Source organism: Rana temporaria, chromosome 3 (genome assembly GCF_905171775.1).
Source record: "Rana temporaria chromosome 3, aRanTem1.1, whole genome shotgun sequence".
NCBI lineage: Eukaryota > Metazoa > Chordata > Amphibia > Anura > Ranidae > Rana > Rana temporaria.
In genome coordinates this window covers 464,606,645-464,628,788 of record NC_053491.1, presented here as the reverse complement: position 1 = coordinate 464,628,788, position 22,144 = coordinate 464,606,645, and the positions used below count along the sequence as shown (strand labels likewise).

The 22,144-nt window shown below is 45.2% G+C and overlaps 1 protein-coding gene across 1 annotated transcript; it reads right to left on the bottom strand.

Moving 5' to 3' along the window:
• Positions 1 to 275: 275 nt before the first annotated feature.
• LOC120933558 (1-phosphatidylinositol phosphodiesterase-like) lies at positions 276 to 20,440 on the bottom strand. The gene is made up of 3 exons (XM_040346813.1): positions 20,375 to 20,440; positions 8,388 to 8,430; positions 276 to 1,231 (listed from the first exon to the last, which is right to left on the bottom strand). The coding sequence occupies exons 2-3, from the start codon at positions 8,421 to 8,423 to the stop codon at positions 374 to 376; spliced, it is 894 nt and encodes a 297-aa protein (XP_040202747.1). The 5' UTR covers positions 8,424 to 8,430; positions 20,375 to 20,440; the 3' UTR covers positions 276 to 373.
• Positions 20,441 to 22,144: the final 1,704 nt, after the last annotated feature.

Genomic DNA, 22,144 nt, shown 5'->3' with positions numbered 1-22,144 from the left:
CAACAGGGACAGTTAGCCCCTATCATAGCATCATGGAATATGGATTAACTGGATACTCTGGGGTGAGGATCTCACCAATGGGCTTCTAATGAATGAGTTGTTGGTTGATTCAAGTTGTTCCTATCATATTAATGCAGCAGATGTATAAGGTTCATCCCCTTATAGTTCATTTTAATTAACTGACCCTTTTACATTTGCTACCCACAAAATTAGTACCGTTTGAAGAAACATTTGAAAAAACATTGGTGGTCATTAAATTCTTTGTCCTGTTTTTGTGTCCTCCAATGTAATTTGCCTCAAGTGATAAAAATCTTGCACAAAGCAGAGAGAAAATAAATAAAATGTGACTTTCCCGGAGGCATCCATTTTTGGTTCATTTCCAGTTATCTAGAACGATTTGCCTCACTATTTCTGCCCCTGGGAAGTCCATTAGTACCATGCCTACCGACCTCTTCCTTGCTACCGATGCCTTGGCGTTCAGATAGTTGAGCACTCTCGGGTTGATCTTGCGAGCCAGTGATTCTGGTGTGTAGAGGAGCCAGTGGGTTCCCGAGCAGTAGGTCATGTAAGCTCTTTCTGGATCGCCATGTCGGGCCACCTTGAGGTGTCTCTCCACTTCTGCATATTTCTCCGCATCATCAGTAACCTGATATTCATCTGAGATGCTCATATGACCAGGATATGGAGGACCAAAGTCGGGACCTTCTCCATTGGATGAAAATTGTTGAAGAATGATAATCTTTCCCCTGGCTTCTCCCAAGGTGGGGAGGCTACTGCTCCTTAAGAACCAATGTTCTCCAATTTGGCTCACAACTTCGGCTACACTCTTGTAGTAGCTTCTGGTGTTCTGATATGGCTCATACTCCTCCTTCACTCTCATCAACACCGTTTCGCTAGGATACTTTATTAGAAAGGCCACCGTATCCTTGAGGACTTGGTCAAAGTCGGTGCGTTGGTAGGACACTCCATGGAAAATGGGCAGGCGGTCTTGGTAATGACGTGGCCGGATATCCAAGAACCTAACTCCAGCACTGAACTGGTTTGGTAGATTCCAGCTCTGGCACTCAGCAAGAGATCCACCAAAAAAGGCCATAGTGTCATGGGTCCCTGGTATGGCCAAGGAGGAGAGGGGGAGGTTGTCTGGGACATAAGACATCCAGTCTGGCATGGTGACTGCAGGAGCATCTGTGCGATCAAAGGCTGGAGTCTGTTCACCAAACACTCCTACAACCTAGAGAGAAATCACATTCAAAACTTTTGTAACATTCAAGTGGAACTTTAGTCAGAAAATAAAGTCCTGCTAGATCACTTCAGGGTGACCCCTTTTCCAGGTATAGCTCTGTAAAACTATACAAATAAGTACCTATACTGTTCCAGTAGTACACTGCCTCACCCTACTCTGCACATGCTCAGTTGCTCTTCCTTTTTAGGCGCTTTTAACCACTTTCTGACCAGCTCATGCCGATATACGTTGGCAAAATGGCACGGCTGGGCATAACGTGCCTGTACGTTGCCCTTTAAGAAGCGGCATTGTGGGCGAGTGTGCTTGCCGGGAGCTCGGTGAGTGTGACCGCGGGTCCCGCGGACTTGATGTTGGCCGGGAGTCCCGCGATCGTCTCACGGAGAGGAAGAATGGGGAAATGCTAATGTAAACAAGCATTTCCCCGTTCTGCCTAGTGAGACTGATCACAGCTCCCTGTGATCGGGAGCGGTGATCAGTGTCGTGTCGCATGTAGCCCATCCCCCCCTTAGTTAGAACGCATCCCTAGGACAAACTTAACCCCTTCAGCGCCCCCTACTGTTTAACCCCATCACTGCCAGTGCTTTTTTACAGTAATCAGTGCATTTTTATAGCACTGATTACTGTATAAATGACAATGGTCCCAAAATGGCGTCAAAAGTGTCCGATGTGTCCGCCATAATGTCGCAGTCACGATAAAAATCGCTGATCGCTGCCATTACTAGTAAAAAAAATGCCATAAATCTATCCCCTAATTTGTAGACGCTATGGGGCGGATCCACAGAGCGAGTACGCCGGCGTATCTACTGATACGCCGGCGTACTTTCAAATTTCCCGCGTCGTATCGTTGGTTTGAATCCTCAAACCAAGATACGACGGCATCTGGGTTAGATCCGACAGACGTATGGCTTTGTATGCCTTCGGATCTTAGATGCAATACTTCGGCGTCCGCTGGGTGGAGTTCTCATCGTTTTCCGCGTCGAGTATGCAAATTAGCTATTAACGACGATCCACGAACGTACGCGCGGCCGTCGCATTCTCTTACGTCATCTCTAGTCGGCTTTTTCCGGCGTATAGTTAAAGCTGCTGTTTTGCGGCGTATAGTTAGACTTGCCATGTTAAGTATGGCCGTCGTTCCCGCGTTTATTTTTTGCGTAAGTCGTCCGTGAATCGTGATGGAAGTAATTCACGTCTATGTTAAAAAAAATGACGTCCTAGCGCAATGCACGGCGGGAAATTTATTGACGGCGCATGCGCAGTTCATTTGGCGCGGGGACGCGCTTAATTTAAATGAAACACGCCCCCTAATCGCCGATTTGAATTACGCGCCATTACGCCGCCAGAGATAGACTATGCCGCCGTAACTTATGGCGCAAAATCTTTAAGGATTCGAACTAAAGCCAGGTAAGGTACGGCGGCGTAGCGTATCTCTGATACGCTGCGCGGGTGCAGATCTCTGTGGATCTGCCCCTATGACTTTTGCGCAAATCAATCAATAAACGCTTATTGCAATACATTTTTTACCAAAAATATGTAGAAAAATACGTATTGGCCTAAACTGAGGAAATAAAAATAAATTATATATTTTTTGGGGGATATTTAAAAAGTAAAAAATATTGCATTTTTTTCGAATTTTTCGCTCTTTTTTTGTTTATAGCGCCAAAAGAAAGCTCTATTTGTAGGAAAAAAAGGACGTAAATTTTGTTTGGGAGCCACGTCGCACGACCGCGCAATTGTCAGTTAAAGCGACGCAGTGCCGAATCGCAAAAACTGGCCAGGTCCTTTACCTGCATTTTGGTCCGGGTCTTAAGTGGTTAACTAAATGTAGTATGAAAATGTAACCAAAAGAGTTTTTCAGCTTTGGATAGAGTAACAAAAAGGTTTTTCTGCTGCTTGTGTCCCATTGGCCAGATTCCCATTTCCCTAAGTGGGAATTCCCTTAGCACTGGAACAGGGGTCCTCATTGGAAAGCTTCCCTCACCTCCTGTTCCTAACAACTGTAACATGTTGAATTATCTATTACTTTCTGTCTCCAGGACAGATAGAGAGGGGGAATCTCCCCAGCAGGGACACACACACACACACACACACACTTCAATAAAAACCTGGCAGAGGTTCTAACCCTTCCCATATCTATAAAGCAGCTATTACATCTGCTAAAAACAGACCCCCCTGAACAGTGTTTATAAACACAGCTTAGCAGCATGATAGAAACATGCAAAGTAAAATTACTGTGACTGTATTTACTGTGTTCCATGATCAACCTCACAAGTTAAGAATTTTTATTTAATTTTTTAACCAAATTTTTTTCTATGTAGCCCTTAATTATTAACCCTTAGCTTACCCTAACCAGCCTAATTAACCATTTCTTCTTCCATTTCCCTTAGCTATTATTTTCCTTCTGTATTTTTTGTTATTTATTTATTTTTAACAATTACTATTTAAAGTGGATGTAAACCCCCAAAATATTTATTTTTTATTTTTTATGTCACAATGTAGAAAATACGATTTCCTGTCATCTGTGCCCAGTCTTGCCACACAGAGTTAATCCAGCACTGAGCAATCCTCTTTTTATTGTTCAGGGAAATAAAACAGACTTCCACTTGAGTGACAGGTTATTTACATATCTCGTGCACTAGCTTGCAGACATGCACAGCTTCTTGTCTATGTATATTCTGATGGCTGTTTACACTGAACTGTGGATCACCCCATATTTTGAAAACATTTAATCAAAACACAGGAAAGACAGCCAATCCTGGGAGAGCTGGACGGGAGAGGAGAGGGGAGGGGGATGTGAATTGTGCACTTTACAGAAGCTGTGCATGTCTGCAAGCTAGTGCACGAGATATGTAAATAACCTGTCACTCAAGCAAGGACTTTGGTCTTTATCTGAAAGTCTGTTTTATTTCACTGAACAATAAAAAGAGGATTGCTCAGAGCTGGATTAACTCTGTGTGGCAAGACTGGGCACAGATTATAGGAAATCTTATGCCGCGTACACACGGTCGTTTTATGCGATGTAAAAAAACGACGTTTTTAAAAACGTCAATTTAATTGATCGCGTGTGGGAGAAAACGTCGTTTTATGTCTTCTGAAAAACGACCAAAAAAAAATTCAAGCATGCTTCAATTTTATGTGTCGTTTTTCAAAACGTCGTTTTTTACTTCACAGAAATTGACCGTGTGTAGCAAAAAACGACGTTTCAACCGACGTTTTTGAACCCGCGCATGCCCAGAAGCAAGTTTGAAGCGAGCTTCAATGGAAAAAACGTGGTGAACGTAACCTCGCTATGCTAGAGCATTGTGAAAAAACGATGGTGTGTAGGCAACGTCGTTTTTGAAAATTGAAGTTTCAAAAACGTCGTTTTTTACTTCACAGAAAACGTCGTTTTTTTACATCGCATAAAACGACCGTCTGTACGCGGCATTATTCTCTACATTTGTGTTGCAAAAAGAAAATGTCCATTGATCTTGCCAGAAATGTGGTGAGCTAATATCTTCCTGTGCTCTCTGTCCCTTCTGCACTGCAATCTTAAGCCATGCTGGCAGATTTTCCCAGTTGTTCTCTGTGGACAATGGAACACATCTCTTTCAGTAAACAAATGGAGCAAATGATCCACTTTAAACACACTGGGGCAGATTCAGATAGAGATACGCCGGCGGATCTCCTGATCCGCCGTCGTATCTGTGAGACCCGACGGTCGGATCTGTGAGATCCCACCGTCGGAGCTATGCGACTGATTCATAAGAATCAGTTCCGCATAGATCTCCCTTGGATCCGACTGGTGTAAGTGACTTACACCAGTCGAATCTTAGGCTGTAATCTCCCGCCGGCCGCTAGGTGTCGTCGCGATTTTTTTACCCGTCGCATATGCAAATGAGGAAATCCGCCGATTCACGTCCGTACGCCCGCCCGTCGCTCGTTTTCTACGTCGTTTGCGTTCGGGTTTTTCCGGCGGATAGCTACCCCTGCTTCTATGAGGGGTAGCTAATGTTAAGTATGGCCGACGTTCCCGCGCCGATTTTTAAATTTTCTACGTCGTTTGCGTACCGCGATCGGGAATACCGATGGCCGCAAACGACGTACCCGCCGCAAACAATGACGTCGTAGCGACGTCGTTTGGAGCATGCGCACTGGGCTTTTTCGCCCCGGCGCATGCGCAGTTAAATCGGCGCGGGAACGCGCCTGATTTAAATTGTACACTCCCCCTAGCCGCGGAATTTGCATTCCGCCGGGGGGAGTTAGGATCCGACGGTGCAGTTTGCGAGGTAAGTGCTTTATGAATCATGCACTTGCCTCGCTAAATTGCACCGGCGGATCGTAAACCAGGTAGATCTAGCGGATCTAAAGATCCGCAGATCTATCTGAATCTGCCCCACTATATTGCCAAAAGTATTGGGACACCTGCCTTTACACGCACATGAACATTAATGGCATCCCAGTCTTAGTCCGTAGGGATCAATATTGAGTTGGCCCCGCCCTTTGCAGCTATTATGCCCTGTACACACGATCGGTCCATCCGATGAAAACGGTCTGATGGATTTTTCCATCAGTTATCCGATGAAGCTGACTGATGATCAGTCGTGCGTACACACCATCAGTTAAAAAACTATTTTGTCAGAACGCGGTGACGTAAAACACAACAACGTGCTGAAAAGAATGAAGTTCAATGCTTCCAAGCATGTGTCTACTTGATTCTTCTGAACATGCGTGGATTTTTAACCGATGGACGTGCCCACAGACGATCGTTTTTTTCTATAGTATAATAAGTTCCTAATTTTTTAACCGATGGATAAATAACCGATGGGGCCCACACACGATCGGTTTAGTCTGATGAAAACGGTCCATCAGACCGTTTTCATCAGACAAACCGATCGTGTGTACGCGGCATAACAGCTTCACCTCTTCTGGGCAGGCTGTCCACAAGGTTTAGGAGTGTGTCTATGGGAATGTTTGACCATTCTTCCAGTAGTGCATTTGTGAGGTCAGGCACTGATGTTGGATGAGAAGACCTGACTTGCAGTCTCCACTCTAATTCATCCCAAAAGGGTTCTATCGGGCTCAGGACTCTGTGCAGTCTAGTTCCTCTACCTCAAACTCGCTCATCCACACTATATTGCCAAAAGTATTGGGCCACCCCACCAACTCATTTGGTGGAGGGGGGGATTATAGTGTGGGGCTGTTTTTCAGGGGTTGGGCTTGGCCCCTTAGGCCGCGTACACAAGGTCGTTCCAAACCGATGAGAATGGTCCGACGGGCCATTTCCATCGGTTCACCGCTGAAGTGGCCTGATGGTCTGATGTGCGTACACACCATCGTTCCAAAAACCGATCGGGTCAGAACGCGGTGACGTCAAACACACGACGTGCTGAATAAAATGAAGTTCAATGCTTCTAAGCATGTGTCGACTTGATTCTGAGCATGCGCGGGTTTTGAACCGATGCTTTTCTGTACTAACCATCGGTTTGGACCGAGCGGTCAGTGGTCCATCGGTTCGATTTTGAAGCATGTTTTAAAATTTTGGACCGAAGGAAAACAGACCGATGGGCTATACACACCGTCGGTTTGGACCGATGAAACTGAACCTCGGTCCATTCTCATCGGTTTTGTCCGACCGTGTGTACGCGGCCTTAGTTCCAGTGAAGGGAACTATTAAGGCTTCAGCATACCAAGACATTTTGAACAATTTAATGCTTCCAACTTTGTGGGAAGAGTTTAGGGAAGGCCCCTTCCTGTTCCAACGTGACTGCGCACCAGTGCACAATGCAAGGTCCATAAAGACATGGATGAGCGAGTTTGGGGTGGAGGAACTCAACTGGCCTGCATAAATGTAAAGTTATACACTTGGGGGCTAAGAATATGCATGCATCATACATACTAGGGGGAGTACAACTGGGGGGATCTGTAGTGGAGAAGGATCTGGGGGTTTTGGTTGATCATAAGCTCAATAATGGCATGCAATGCCAAGCTGCAGTTTGCAAAGCGAGCAAAGTCCTTTCTTGTATTAAGAGAGGTATGGACTCCAGAGACAGAGATATAATTTTGCCCCTGTACAAATCATTAGTAAGACCTCATCTGGAATATGCAGTTCAGTTTTGGGCACCAGTTCTCAAAAGGGATATCGGAGAACTGGAGAAAGTACAGAGAAGGGCAACCAAACTGATAAGAGGCATGGAGGAGCTCAGCTATGAGGAAAGATTAGAGGAACTGAATTTATTCATTCTTGAGAAGAGGAGAATAAGGGGGGATATGATCAACATGTACAAATATATAAGAGGTCCATATGGGGAACTTGGAGTTGAGTTATTCACTTTACGGTCAACACTGAGGACAAGGGGGCACTCTTTACGTCTAGAGGAAAAGAGATTTCATCTCCAAATACGGAAAGGTTTTTTCACAGTAAGAGCTGTGAAAATGTGGAACAGACTCCCTCCAGAGGTGGTTCTGGCCAGCTCAGTAGATTGCTTTAAGAAAGGCCTGGATTCTTTCCTAAATGTACAGAATATAACTGAGTACTAAGATTTGTAGGTAAAGTTGATCCAGGGTAAATCCGATTGCCTCTCGGGGGATCAGGAAGGAATTTTTTCCCCTGCTGTAGCAAATTGGATCATGCTCTGCTGGGGTTTTTTACCTTCCTTTGGATCAACTGTGGGTATATGTGATTGTATGATATTTTTTATTTTATTTTTTTGGTTGAACTGGATGGACTTGTGCCTTTTTTCAACCTGACTAACTATGTAACTATGTAAGAATCCTGACCTCAACCCAATAGCAAACCTTTGGGATGAATTTGAGTGGAGACTGCGAGCCAGGCCTTCTCATCCAACATCAGTGTCTACCCTTACAAATTCGCTTCTGGAAGAATGGTCAAACGTTCCCATAGACACACTCCTAAACCTTGTGTACAGCCTTCCCAAAAGAGTTTAAGCTGTTATAGCTGCAAAGGGTGGGCCAACCTAATACTGAACCCTACAAACTAAGACTGGGGCGCCATTAAAGTTCATGTGTGTGCAAAGGCAGGCGTCCCAATACTTTTGGCAACATAGTGTAGATCTGTGAGCTGCAAATGGCTCACATGCCACTGGTTGGGAGTTCTGGTCTGGACAATTGCATTCTAAGTTTAAACAATTCTATGAAAGATACTTACCATAAAGTATATGAACAGCTTCACGCTTTGATCCATGATGACACTGTGCCAAAAAACAAACAAAAAAAAACACTGATTTAAAGGATATGGCATTAAATGTGGCCTCCACATATGTCAGCGTAGCATTGCCTGCCTTGTGTTTGAACGTGTCACAGAGTGGCAGTACCTGTATAATATGTGTATGTACAGTTTACATTGTAGCAGTGTCTGTACAGGATACGGTCACAGTATAATGGTGTCTGTATTGTACAGTACGTATATACAGGTGTCATGGTGCAGCAATGTCTCTACTATGTGTTTTACAGACCATGTGTCAAGACCTGGTTCACCAGCTGGTGGCACTGTGGTTCTCTAAGCTGAAATCTGCAGTTCCAGTAACCACCAATGGGTGTCTCCCAACAGCCAACAGCTGGGGCCAGATGGAGCTGCTTACGGGAGTTTACTGGCTGCTGGTAGACACCCTCTGGTGGTTACTGGAACTACTTACTTCACCTCCTGGTGGCACTGTGGTTAGAGAACCACAGTGCCACCAGGAGGTGAACCAGGATACTTAAAGCGGAGGTCTGCCGGAAAAAAAAATACTGCAGCTGCTGACTTTTAATCTATGGACACTTACCTGTCCAGGGTGCCCGCGATGTCGTCAGCCAAAGCCGATCTGTCAGTCGGCTCTCGGCTGCTGCCGCCACCATCCTCTACGGCTTTACTTCCTGGTTCCCTATTGCAAATGCGCGAGTCGCGCTGCGCGTCCTCACTGGTCCCTGCTGTCTTCTGGGATCTGTGTGTCTCCCAGAAGACACCGGTGGAGGACAGAACAGACGCAGGAAGTGGCATAGGTCACCTCGATCACAGAGGTGATCTATGCCCGGAAGTGGGACCAAATACCTATATTAAACAGGTATCTGCTCCCTACTCCCTCCTGAAAGGTGCCAAATGTGACACTGGAGGGGGGGGGGGATTCCAAAAAGTGGAAGGTCCATTTTTGGGTGGAACTCCACTTTAAGTCCCACCTCTACTATTGCTCCTTGCATCAGTGTTTTGATTGCCTTGTTTGCTGCCAGATTCTTAATGCCTGTTTATCTTGCTCCCGCTCTTAAGCTAGACCTGGATCCTGTACCCTGTGCCTTGCTGCCTTACTTCTGCTCCCCTTATTCCTGTTCCCAGTCCTGATTCGCCCCTTTTCTTGCATCGCTGGTATTTCCCTGTTTCCCATGCTTTCCATCTTCTTTATTTTTTGTTACATATTGTATATAGTCATAGGCGTGCACACAGGGTATGCCAGGTGTGCCCAGGCACACCCTAATCACCCTGTGCTCGACAGATTCCCCCTGCTGCTTGGCTGCAGAGAAAGGGACTCAGGAATCTCTGTCCTCAGCCCCTTTCTCTGTCTCAAAAGTGAGATATCAGGGGTCTGTTTAGGCCCATGAAATCTCACCAAAGCCCCCCCAATGGTGCTCCTAAAAAAATTGTAAAAGAAAATAATAAAAAATTATTGTAAAAAAATTGTAAAAAAATATTGTAAAAAAAAAATGGTAAAAAGTAATAATAAAATAAAATAAAAATAAACTACAGACAACAGTCCCTGCCCACTGACACCATCAACTGTACTACTGACACTGTCCATTGCACTACTGCCATATATATGTATATATATATATATATATATATATATATATATATATATATATATATATATATATATATATATATGCATGTGTGTTTGAGCTTTGGGTGCACACCCTAATGTAATAGGCTGCACACACCTATAAATTAGTTAGTTTGTTCGGTTTCTGTTACTTAGGCATCTTTGGTTTTGGGTCACTTGTTTTTAATGTTCACTGTTTGCTAGTGTGTGCATGTCTTTTGCTTTGCTGTTAATAAATGTACACTATATATTGTCTGGCCCTAGTTTCTTTGTGTAGCTACGCAGTTCTGGTCATCATAGCCGCAGACACCATAGTTTGTTACTGAGAGACTATAGCCACAAATATTGTTCAGTGGCCGGACAGAATATACAGTGCCTTAAAAAGTATTACCCCTTGGAATTTTTTCACATTTTGTCATCTGGCAACCAAAAACATAAATGTATTGTATTGGAATTTTATGTGATAGACCAACACAAAATGGCACATAATTGTGAAGTGGAAGTAATAGGCCAGAACAGGCCATAACTTTTGAGATGCAATGCAGGAATCACCCTGCAGCAAATGATAAATGTTTTTTAATTTTTTTTTACAAATAAATATGTGAAAAGTGTGGGGTACATTTGTATTCAGCCCCCCCTGAGTCAATACTTTGTAGAACCTCCTTTCGCTGCAATTACAGCTGTAAGTCTTTTTGGGGATGTCTCTACTAGCTTTGCCCATCTATAGAGTGACATTTTTGCCCATTCTTCTTTGCAAAATAGCTTAAGCTCTGATCTAAAGTCAGATTGGATGAACAGCGTCTGTGATCAGCAATTTTCAACTCTCAGATTCTCAATTTGATTTAGGTCTGGACTTTGACTGGGCCATGCTAAAACATGAATATGAATCCATTCCATTGTAGCTCTGGCTGTATGTTTAGTCTTGTTGTCCAGCTGGAAGGGGAACCTCCGCCACAGTCTCAAGTCTTTTGAAGACTCTAGCAGGTTTTCTTCTAAGATTGCCCTGTAATTGGCTCTATCCAATTTCCCACTAACTCTGACCAGCTTCCCTGTCCCTGATGAAGAAAAGCATCCCCATGTTGTCATCACCATATTTCACAGCTGGGATGGTGTGTTCAGGGTGATGTGTGGTGTTAGTTTTCTACCACACATAGCATTTTGCTTTTAAGCCAAAAAGTTTAATTTTGGTCTCATCTGACCAGAGCACCTTCTTCCACATGTTTGCTGTTCCCCCACATGGCTTCTCGCAAACTGCAAACAGAACTTCTTATGGCTTTCTTTCAACAATGGCTTTCTTCTTGCTACTCTTCCATAAAGGCCAGATTTGTGGGGTTACAAAAGTGTCCAATGTTATATACAGGGTAGGAGAAGAAGATGGTATTTAAATATCTTCAATATGGGTATACACCGTCGGTAGCAACCATGAGAGGAGGAGAAGCACAACTCTGGAAAGCACAATAAGTTGTGTAGCACCAGCGTGTAGCTCCAGCAGTGTCCGGAAAACCGACGCTCCAGCAGCGTTCGGACGCTGCTGGAATTACACATGGTTGGAAATATAGGGCTTGCAGGGCTGCCAGCCCGAGGACCACCTGTAGAGGCTACATTGCTGCCCTATCCTCCCGATTATATTTACATGCCTGATTACTTCACCCCTTTGTGAGTAGCCATTTGGCTGTTTGTCATATCATATTAAATGCATCTTTAAATACTGCACTTAGTCTGGTGCACCTTGCTTTTTTCTTAATGTCTTGGTAGGTTTGCAGTTGTGCTATACTCTTTCCATTTTTGGATGATGTTCAAAGATTGGGATTTTTTTTTAGAACCTAACCCTGCTTTACACTTCTCCACAACTTTATCCCTGACCTGTCTGGTGTGTTCTTTGGCCAGCATAGGTTCTCTAACAAACCTCTGAGGGCTTCACTGAACAGCTGTATTTATACTGTGATTAAATTACACACAGGTTTACTAATTACGTGACTTCTAAAGACAATTGGTTGCACTAGATTTTAGGTGGGGGTATCAGAGTAAAAGGGGGTGAATATTAATGCACACCACACTTTTCAGATATTTATGCGTAAATAAAAATTTAAACCATTTATCATTTTCCTTTCACTTCACAATTATGTGCCACTTTGTGTTGGTCTATCACATAAAATCCCAATAAAGTACATTTATGTTTTTGGCTGTAACATGACAAAATTTGGAAAATTTAAAGGGGTATTAATACTTTTTCAAGGCACTGTAAGCAGCTGGATAAGGCTGCAATGTAAGAAGGAAAGATGAGGCAAATCGTATTTTAAAACAAAAATAAGAGCAAATTATTTGAGAGACAGGTGCCACAAAAATTGTTCAGTGGCTGGACAGAATATAAACAGCTTGGTAGGGCTGCAATGTAAGAAGGAGAGATGAGGCAATTTTTTTTAATTGAGTTTATTATTTGAGAGACAGTTGCCACAAATACTATTCAGTGGCTGGACAGAATATAAACAGCTTGGTAGGGCTGCAATGTAAGAAGGAGAGATGAGGCAATTTTTTTTTAATTGAGTTTATTATTTGAGAGACAGTTGCCACAAATATTGTTCAGTGGCTGGACTGAATATAAGCAGCTTGGTAAGGCTGCAATGTATGAAGGAGAGACAAGGCAGTTTTTTTCTTGGAATAAAAATTGGAGTAGATTATTTGAGAGACAGTAGTCACACATATTTTCTGATTATGGAGTGCCAGAATAGGCCATAACTTTTAAGACGCAATTCAAGAATCACCCTGCAGCAAACATAGGTATGTGGCCGCTGTGGAAACATTACGGTGCACATTTATAGGGGGGGGGGGCAGATGACAGTTAAAATGAGTCCATATCATCAGGACTGGTTTGTTTTACAAAAAGCAAACTGGTCCATACTGTGGGGGGACAGGTGTATTCATATCTCCATTTAAATTCTCCTACTGTTCCGAAGGTCCAATCTGATAGCATAGGTGTTTCAGAGCAATTCAAAAACTCCAGGGCCAATGTTCTAAAACTCACTTCCCTTCTGAGATTGTCCACATCATCTCAGTAGACAGCAACTATGTGGTTCAACATTGGTCGAGAGTGTTGCCTGCAGCCGGGCCTGGCTGCTGTGATTTAAAATTCTCTGAAAAGTGCTGAGGAAACCACGGGCCAGATTCACGTAGCTCAGCGGATCTATAGATCCGCTCGATCTACGTGAATTAAGATCCGCTCCCGCAAGTTTAGGAGGCAAGTGGCTAATTCACAAACCACTTACCTCCAAACTTGCGACGGCGGATCCTAAATCCCCCGGCGGAATTCAAATTCCGCGGCTAGGGGAGTGTACTATTTAAATCAGGCGCGTTCCCGCGCCGATTTAAATGCGCATGCGCCGTCCGGGGAATTTCCCGGCGTGCATTGCTCCCACTGACGTCGCTAGGACGTCAGTGGTTTCGACGCTTACGTAAACGACGTCCATCCGTATTCTAGAACAACTTAAGCAAACGACGTTAAAAAATTTAAATTCGGCTATACTTAACATTGGCTGCGCCTGATGAAAGCAGGGGTAAGTATACGACGGGTACGCCGCTACGGAAACGTCGTAAGAAGACTGCGTCGGGTCCGCGTACGTTCGTGAATTTGCGTATCTCGCTGATTTACATATTATTTATCGTAAATCAGCGGGAACGCCCCCGGCGCCATTTTTAAATCGAAAAAAAGATCCGACAGTGTAACACAGTTACACCTGTCAGATCTAAGCCCTATCTATGCGTATCTGATTCTATGAATCAGGCGCATAGATAGGACCAGTGTAAGTCAGAGATACGATGGTGTATCTGTAGATACACCGTCGTATCTCTTTGTGAATCTGGCCCATAGTCTCCTCCTTTCGGCGATCAGAGACATGTTGGTCATTTAAGGAGATCCTGCTACCATTAGAATGGGGAGGGGGCATGATTTTGTTGGTGTGGCAACAAATGAGGATGGTTTTGTGGCTGTGGTTACCATCGAGCAAGGCCAGTAGAATGTCTGGTAACCCCAGCCAATAAGGGGGCCTTTGCATAAGCCAGCCTCCTCCATATTAAAGGGGAATTACAAAGTAGCCATATAGCTAGATTCACAAAGAGTTAAGCCGGCGTATCAGTAGATACGCCGTCGTAACTCGGAATCTAAGCCGTCGTACATGTAAGTGTATTCTCAAATTGAGTTACACTTAAATGTAGCTAAGATACGACTGCCTGCGCCAACGTATCTCAGCTGTCTAGTTCCGCCGGCCGCCCGGGGCGTGAACGCTGATTTACGCCTAGAATGCGTAAATCAGCAAGATACGCCGATTCGCGAACGTACGCTTGCCCGTCGCAGTAAAGATACGCCGTTTACATAAGGCGTTTTCAGGCGTAAAGTTAGTCGAACAAATAGCTGGCCTAGCCAATGTTAAGTATGGACGTCGTTCCCGCGTCGAATTTTGAAAATTTTACCTCTTTTGTGTAAGTCGTCCGTGAATGGGGCTGGACGTAATTTACGTTCACGTCCTTGCGGCGTACTTTGGAGCAATGCACACTGGGATATGTCCACAGACGGCGCATGCGCCATTCGTTAAAAACGTCAATCACGTCAGGTCACGAAACATTTACATTTGAATTAGGCGCGATTAGGCCGGCCCATTTACGCTACGCCGCCGTAACCGCCGTAACTTAGGAGGCAAGTGCTTTGTGAATACAGCACTTGCCTCTCTGACTTACGGCAGCGTAGCGTAAATATGATACGCTACGCCGGGTCAAAATTACGCCCGCCCTACCTGAATCCAGCTACCAGTGTCAGTGTGTTAGAAGCTGCTGTAAGCAAAAATAAAGGGAAAGCAACCTCTTTAATGTTGTGTTTAAATTGAGGTCAACAGTTACTTTTAGATGCTGTCCTGTGCTCTATTTCTTCTCTGTTCTGTTCACTTCCTGCTTGTCTGATTTTTACTCACCACCGTGAAGGGAGGCTTTACTGCGGTGGTCAGTGACGTGCTCGCCCTCTCCTGGGAACTACGGGGCAAATCCACAAAAACGTAGCCTAACTTAACTTTTACCATTTAAGTTACACTGGCGGAAAATTTCTACCTAAGTGCCCGATCCACAAAGCACTTACCTAGAAATTTTCGGCCGTGTAACTTAAATGTCTCCGGCGCAAGGCGGTCCTCTTCTGCAGGGGGCGATGACAATTTAAATGAGGCGCGCTCCCGCGCCGGCCGTACTGCGCATGCTCGTGACGTCATTTTCCCGACGGGCAGCGTGCAAAATTACGTTACGCCGGGCTTTGTGGATTGCGACGGGACAATAAAGTTGCGTCGGGTAAAAAAAAAGTTACGCGCCGAAAAATAAAATTCAAAATTGTAAAAAAATAGCGGCGATCGAAAAAAAGGTCTGTTTTTACAAGGTGTAACTAGTTTACACTTTGTAAAAGCATCCCTAATTTTACGTATGCAAACGTAAACTTACGCAGAAAAAACAAAGCTGAAAAGCTTTGTGGATCTCCGTAAGTCCTCATTTGCATACGCAAATCGGCATTTCAACGCGAAATGCCCCCAGCGGCGGATGCGGTACTGCATCCTAAGATCTGACAGTGTAAGTGTCTTACAGATGTCAGATCTTCTGCCTATCTTTGGAAAACTGATTCTGAGGATCGTTTCCAAAGATAGGCACAGGGATACGCAGGCTGAACAGCAGTTCCGCCTGCGTATCCCTTTTGAGGATTTGGCCCTACATCTGTGTGGCAGGAAGCTCTCTATGTGTTAGAGACTTCAAGGAGGTGTGAATTACTGGGCATGCCGTAATGCATACTGGGAAATGTTGTTCTTACATGAACGAGCGCCGCAAACCAGGAAGTGAATGAGAGAACAGAAACTAGAACGCCGGAGGTGATATAGATGAAGGAATTTAATAGGTATTTACTTGTTTTTTAACAGAATCATTACACTATTCTGTCTGTCTACCTTGCAGACATTGGGCCAGATTCACAAAGGATTTATGACGGCGTATCTCCAGATACGCCGTCGTAAGCCTGAATGTGAGGCGTCGTATCTCTGCGCCTGATTCAAAGAATCAGATACGCCAGAATTTGTCCAAGATACGACTGACGTAAATCTCTTACGCCGTCGTATCTTAGGTGCATATTTACGCTGGCCGCTAGGGGCGCTTCTGTTGATTTACGCGTAGAATATGCAAATGAGCAAGATACGCTGATTCAGAAACGTACTTGCGCCCGTCGGATTTAGCTACGCCGTTTATGTAAGGCGTATGTCCGGCGCAAGTTTACCCCTCATAAAGCAGGGATAAGTCATGTTAAGGTATGGACATCGGAAACGTCAGAACAGCGTCGTATTTTACGTCGTTTGCGTAAGTTGTACGTGAATGGGGCTGGGCGTATGTTACGTTCATGTCGACAAAGCATTGAGCCGACGTATCTTAGGGAGTATTTGCGACGTGACTCTGAGCATGCGCGCGCATGCGCCGTTCGACCGCCCATGCATTTACATGGGGTCACGCTTCATTACAATACACCGCGCCCACTGCCTTGCTACTTTGAATTACGTGGGCTTAAACTGGACCATTTACGCTACGCCGCCGTAACTTAGGGCGCAAGTTCTTTCTGAATAGGTACTCGCCTCTCTAAGTTACGGCGGCGTAGCTTATATGAGATGCGCTACGCCCGCCGAAAGTTAGGCCATTCTTTCTGAATCTGGCCCATTAATTTTAGGCAATTTTTTTTCCTTTTCAACTCCTTTAAATGGGCTTTTGTTTCAAAGGGTGGTTCTTTGGGGGTTTTCATTTTTTGTGGGTTCATTTTTTTTATGTTGAGCCTTTTTATAAAGTTCGGGGTACTTATATTGGAGCATTTGTTACAATATGTCTGTATCACTTGAAAGGGAAAAAAAAGTGCAAGAACATTCACAGCCCCCATCTATCTACATTCATAAAATAAATGTTAGGAACAAACCAGTTAGGCCTATTATCCCTGATTAAAACTTTTATGTATTTTATGCATTCTTTTTTTTTAATAAATAAAAAATACAAAATAAAATCTACAGAAATGCTCTGCCAATGTCAAATGTTGCAAGACTGTCCATGAAAACTGAAATGTGTTCTGTAACACCACATACAGCTTTAAAGTAGCACTATGGGTTCTTTATTTAGTTTTTTTTATTGTTTTTTTTCCCCGATAACTTTGTTGTCTGACTATAGATCTATGTTAATCCCAAGCATGTTTGAAGCCATTTGCTGTTGAGACCAGTCAACAGCAAATGGCTTCAAACATGCTTGGGATAAACATAGATCTATAGTCAGACAACTAAGGGCCAGATCCACAGCCAGCGGGCTTAACTTAAATCTTCCTATTTAAGTTACACCGCCGCAAAATTTCTACCTAAGTGCCCGATCCACAAAGCACTTACCTAGAAATTTTCGGCTGTGTAACTTAAATCTGTCCGGCGCAAGGCGTGCCTAATCTAATGGGGCGAGTCCCATTTAAATTAGGCGCGCTCCTGCACCGGACGTACTGCGCATGCTCCCGACGCAATTTTCCCGACGTGCTTTGCGCGAAGTTACGTTACGCCGAGTTTTGTGAATCGCGCCGGGTAAAAAAAGTTGCGTCGGGAAAAAAAAGAGATGCGGCGGGAAAAATAAAATTTGACAGCGTCGCGGGAAAGAAGGGTCTACTTTTACATGGTGTACTAACTTTACACTTTGTAAAAGTAGCCCTAATTTTGCGTTTGCAAACTAACAACTTGCGGAGACTTCACAAAGGGAAACCGCTTTGTGGATCTCCGTAAGTGCTAATTTGCATACCCGACGCGGAATTTCGACGAGACCTCACAAATGCGCTTCTGAAAGAATGGTCAAACATTCCCATAGACACACTCCTAAACCTTGTGGACAGCCTTCCCAGAAGAGATGAAGTTGTTATAGCTACAAAGGGTAGGCCAACTCAATATTGAACCTTACGGACTAATAGCCAGATTCAGGTAGGGGCGCGTATCTTTAAGGCGGCGTAGCGTATCGTATTTACGCTACGCCGCCCTAAGTCAGAGAGGCAAGTGCTGTATTCACAAAGTACTAACTTACGGTGGCGTATCGTAAGTGGGGCCGGCGTAAGCGCGCCTAATTCAAATGAGGATTAGGGGGCGTGTTTTATGTCAATGGAGGATGACCCGACGTGATTGATGTTTTTTACGAACGGCGCATGCGCCGTCCTTGTACATATCCAAGTGTGCATTGCTCCATAGTACGCCGCAAGGACGTATTGGTTTCGACGTGAACGTAAATTACGTCCAGCCCCATTCACGGACGACTTACGCAAACGGCGTAAAATTTTAAAATTTCGACGTGGGAATGACGGCCATACTTAACATTGACTAGGCCAGCTATTTGATGGAATAACTTTACGCCGGAAAACGCCTTACGTAAACGGCGTATCTTTACTGCGACGGGCGCGCGTACGTTTCGTTAATCGGCGTATCTAGGCATTTACATATTCTACGCCAAACTCAACGGAAGCGCCACCTAGCGGCCAGCCTAAATATTGCTCCCTAAGATACGACGGCGCAGGCTGTCGTATCTTGGTTAGGTTTAAGTGTATCTCAGTTTGAGAATACAGTTAAACTTACGACGGCGCAGATTCAGAGTTACGTCGGCGTATATACTGATACGCCGGCGTAACTATTTGTGAATCTGGCTATAAGACGGGGATGCCATTAAAGTTCATGTGGGTGTAAAGACAAGTGTCCCAATACTTTTGGTAATATAGTGTATTTTTAAGGCATCCCCAAAGGATTTGAGTATTTTCAATGTTACCCTTGAAAACACATAAAAGGTCCATCTCTCCATTGTATGGAATTTAACCACTTGCCGCCCGCCAATGACAGATTGACGGCGGCAAAGTGGTTGTAGAATCCTGACTGGACGTCATATGACGTCCTCAGGATTCTGAGCAGCTGCGCGGAGACTCTTTACCACGTGATCAGCCGTGATCAGCCGTGTCCAATCACGGCTGATCACAATGTAAACAGCAAAAGCCGGTAATCGGCTTTTCCTCACTCGCGTCTGTCAGACGCGAGTAGAGGAGAGCCGATCGGCTGCTCCTCTGACAGGGGGGGTTTGTGCTGATCAATTATCAGCACAGCCCCCCCTAAGGATGCCCACTGGACCACCAGGGATGCCCACTGGACCACCAGGGATTCCACTAGATCACCAGGGGTTTAAATCAAAGGTATGCCACCCTAGACCACCAGGGATGACACATAATGGATGCCAATCAGTGCCACAATGGATGCCAATCAGTGCCCACAATGGGCATCACTGATTGGCAGGCATTGTTTGGCACTGATTGGCATCCATTAGTACAACACATTAGTTAGTGCCCATCTATGCCTATCAGTGCCCATCCATGCCGCCTATCAGTGCCCATCCATGCCACCTATCAGTGCCCATACGTGTCGCCTATCCCTGCCCATCTGTGCCGCCTATCCCTGCCCATCCGTGCCACCTATCCCTGCCCATCCGTGCCGCCTATCCCTGCCTATCCGTGCCGCCTATCCCTGCCCATCTGTGCCGCCTATCCCTGCCCATCTGTGCCGCCTATCCCTGCCCATCCGTGCCGCCTATCTGTGCCCATCTGTGCCACCTATCTGTGCCGCCCATCAGTGCCCATCCGTGCCGCATATTGGTGCCCATCATCAATGCCACCACATCAGTGCCACCTCATCGGTGCCCATCAGTGCCACCTTATCAGTGCCAGTCAGTGCAGTACCATCAGTGCCCATTAGTGAAGGAGAAAACGTACTTATTTACAATGTTTTATAACGGAAACAAAAAAATTTTTTTTTTTTTCTAAATTTTCGGTCATTTTTTAAAAAAATTGGCAGAAAATAAAAATCCCAGAGGTGATCAAATACCACCAAAAGAAAGCTCTATTTGTGGGTACAAAATGATAAAAAATTAAGTTTGGGTACAGTGTAGCATGATCGCGCAATTGTAATTTAAAGTGCAACAGCGCTGAAAGCTAAAAATTGGTCTGGGCGGGAAGGTGTATAAGTGCCCTGTATGGAAGTGGTTAAAAAAAGTTTTCCATGGCAGTGCCCAGCTTTGACAGTAGCTAACACTAAAAAATGGCCAGCATTTAACAAGAAGACCCCCCCCCCCCCCCCCCCTGTATACTTCAATGGTATTCACCTTTAGCTTCAGGTTAGAATTTTAAGCAAGATTTGCCAAACCCTTGGTCAGAATCTCCAATCTCAATGTATCCTAATATTTGCCTGATCCCCTCTATAATACACCATCAGTGTGCCTGTTATGGGGGATGCTGTGTCTTGTACGTTACCTGCTGTGCCCGTCCCGCTTCTCTCTCTATCAGCTTTTTTTTCCTGCTTTGTTATTAAAGTTGCTGTTATCAGCAGTACCTCTCCGGGGAGGGAGGGAGGGAGATGGGAGGGGAACAGGTACACAGAGGGATGGAGAGCTGGGTGATTCCAAACTCCAACACCAAAACTTTCCACAGAAATGAAGAGCTTGGGATCATGATAAATTAAAAATCTGACTGTAGTCCTGCTTGCTATACTATGTGTCTGCACACATTTGTCAGTGTTCCTTTAGTAGAATGTATGCAAAAGAAAAAAAAAAACACAAATAAAAAAGTAAGAAATAAATAAAACAAAATAAGGGCCAGATTCTGATACATTTACGTTGCTCCACGGCAGCGTAACGTATCCCATTTACGTTACACCGCCGCAGGTTTACAGCGTAAGTGCCTGATTCACAAAGCTCTTACCTGTAAACTTGCGGCGGTGTAGCGTAAATCCGCTCTGCGCAGGGGCGCCTAATTCAAATGGGGCGGGCACCATTTAAATTAGGCGCGTTCCCGCGCCGAACGTACTGCACTGCGCATGCTCCGTCGGGAAAATTACCCGACGTGCATTGCGCTAAATGACGTCGCACGGACGTCATTTGTTTAGACGTTAACGTAAATGGCGTCCAGCGGCATTCACGGACGACTTACGCAAACGACGTGATTTTTTAAATTTCGACGCGGGAACGACGGCCATACTTAACATGGCTTAGAACACCTAGGGCTCAGCCCTAATTTTACGACGCGTATCTCGACGGAAACGACGTAAAGTTAGAGCGACGGGTAAAGCGCACGTTCGTGGATCGCCGTAACTAGTCATTTGCATATTCTACGCCGACCGCAATGGCCTCGCCACCTAGCGGCCGGCATAGAATTGCATCCTAAGATCCAACAGTGTACTGTAAGACAATTACACCTGTCGGATCTTAGGGCTATCTTTGCGTAACTGATTCTATGAATCAGCCGCATAGTTAGGACGGGCGGATCACAGAGATACGACGGCGTATCAGGAGATACGCCGTCGTATCTCTTTTGTGAATCTGGCCCTAAGAGCCTATCACTTGATCATTTTCTTACAAAACTCTGCTTTGTATGAAAATGCTTTCAAGTAGAAATCCGGAAAAGGAAAAGCAGAGCACTCATGAGCTTCCCAGTATTCGATATAGGGAGTAATATTATATAGCAGGGGGTCTCAAACTGGTGACCCACCAGCTGTTGCAGAACTACAAGTCCCATGAGGTACTGCAAGGCTGACAGTTACAAGCATGACTCCCACAGGCAGAGGGATGATGGGACTTGTAGTTCCGCAACAGCTAGAGGGCCGCCAGTTTGAGACCCCTGTTCAGGAATGAACTGGCCACTGGCACTAAAGGGAGTTTCCCGGTGGGCCGATGGCTCAGTGGGCCGTCTTCAGTGACAGCAGACCGCCGCCCCCCTGTCGCTCCTCTGTCTCTCCCTTCCCGCAGCGCTCACCTCCTCTCCCTCCCCGCAGCGGGAGGGAGAGGGGGGAACAGAGAAGCAGGGGGGAGGACCAGAGGAGCAGGAGGGGGGACAGAGGAGCATGGGGGGGGGGGACAGACAGCTGACTCAACAGCTATGGCCTGGGAGTGTCTCACATCTGCCTAATCTTGTCCCATAAGGGGGGCACCGAACTGATTCTTTCCCCCGGGTGAAATAATGTCTAGCTTCCCCACTGGTACTGCCTATAAGAGTACCAGCCGTTCTACTCTAATAAAGTAGAACGGC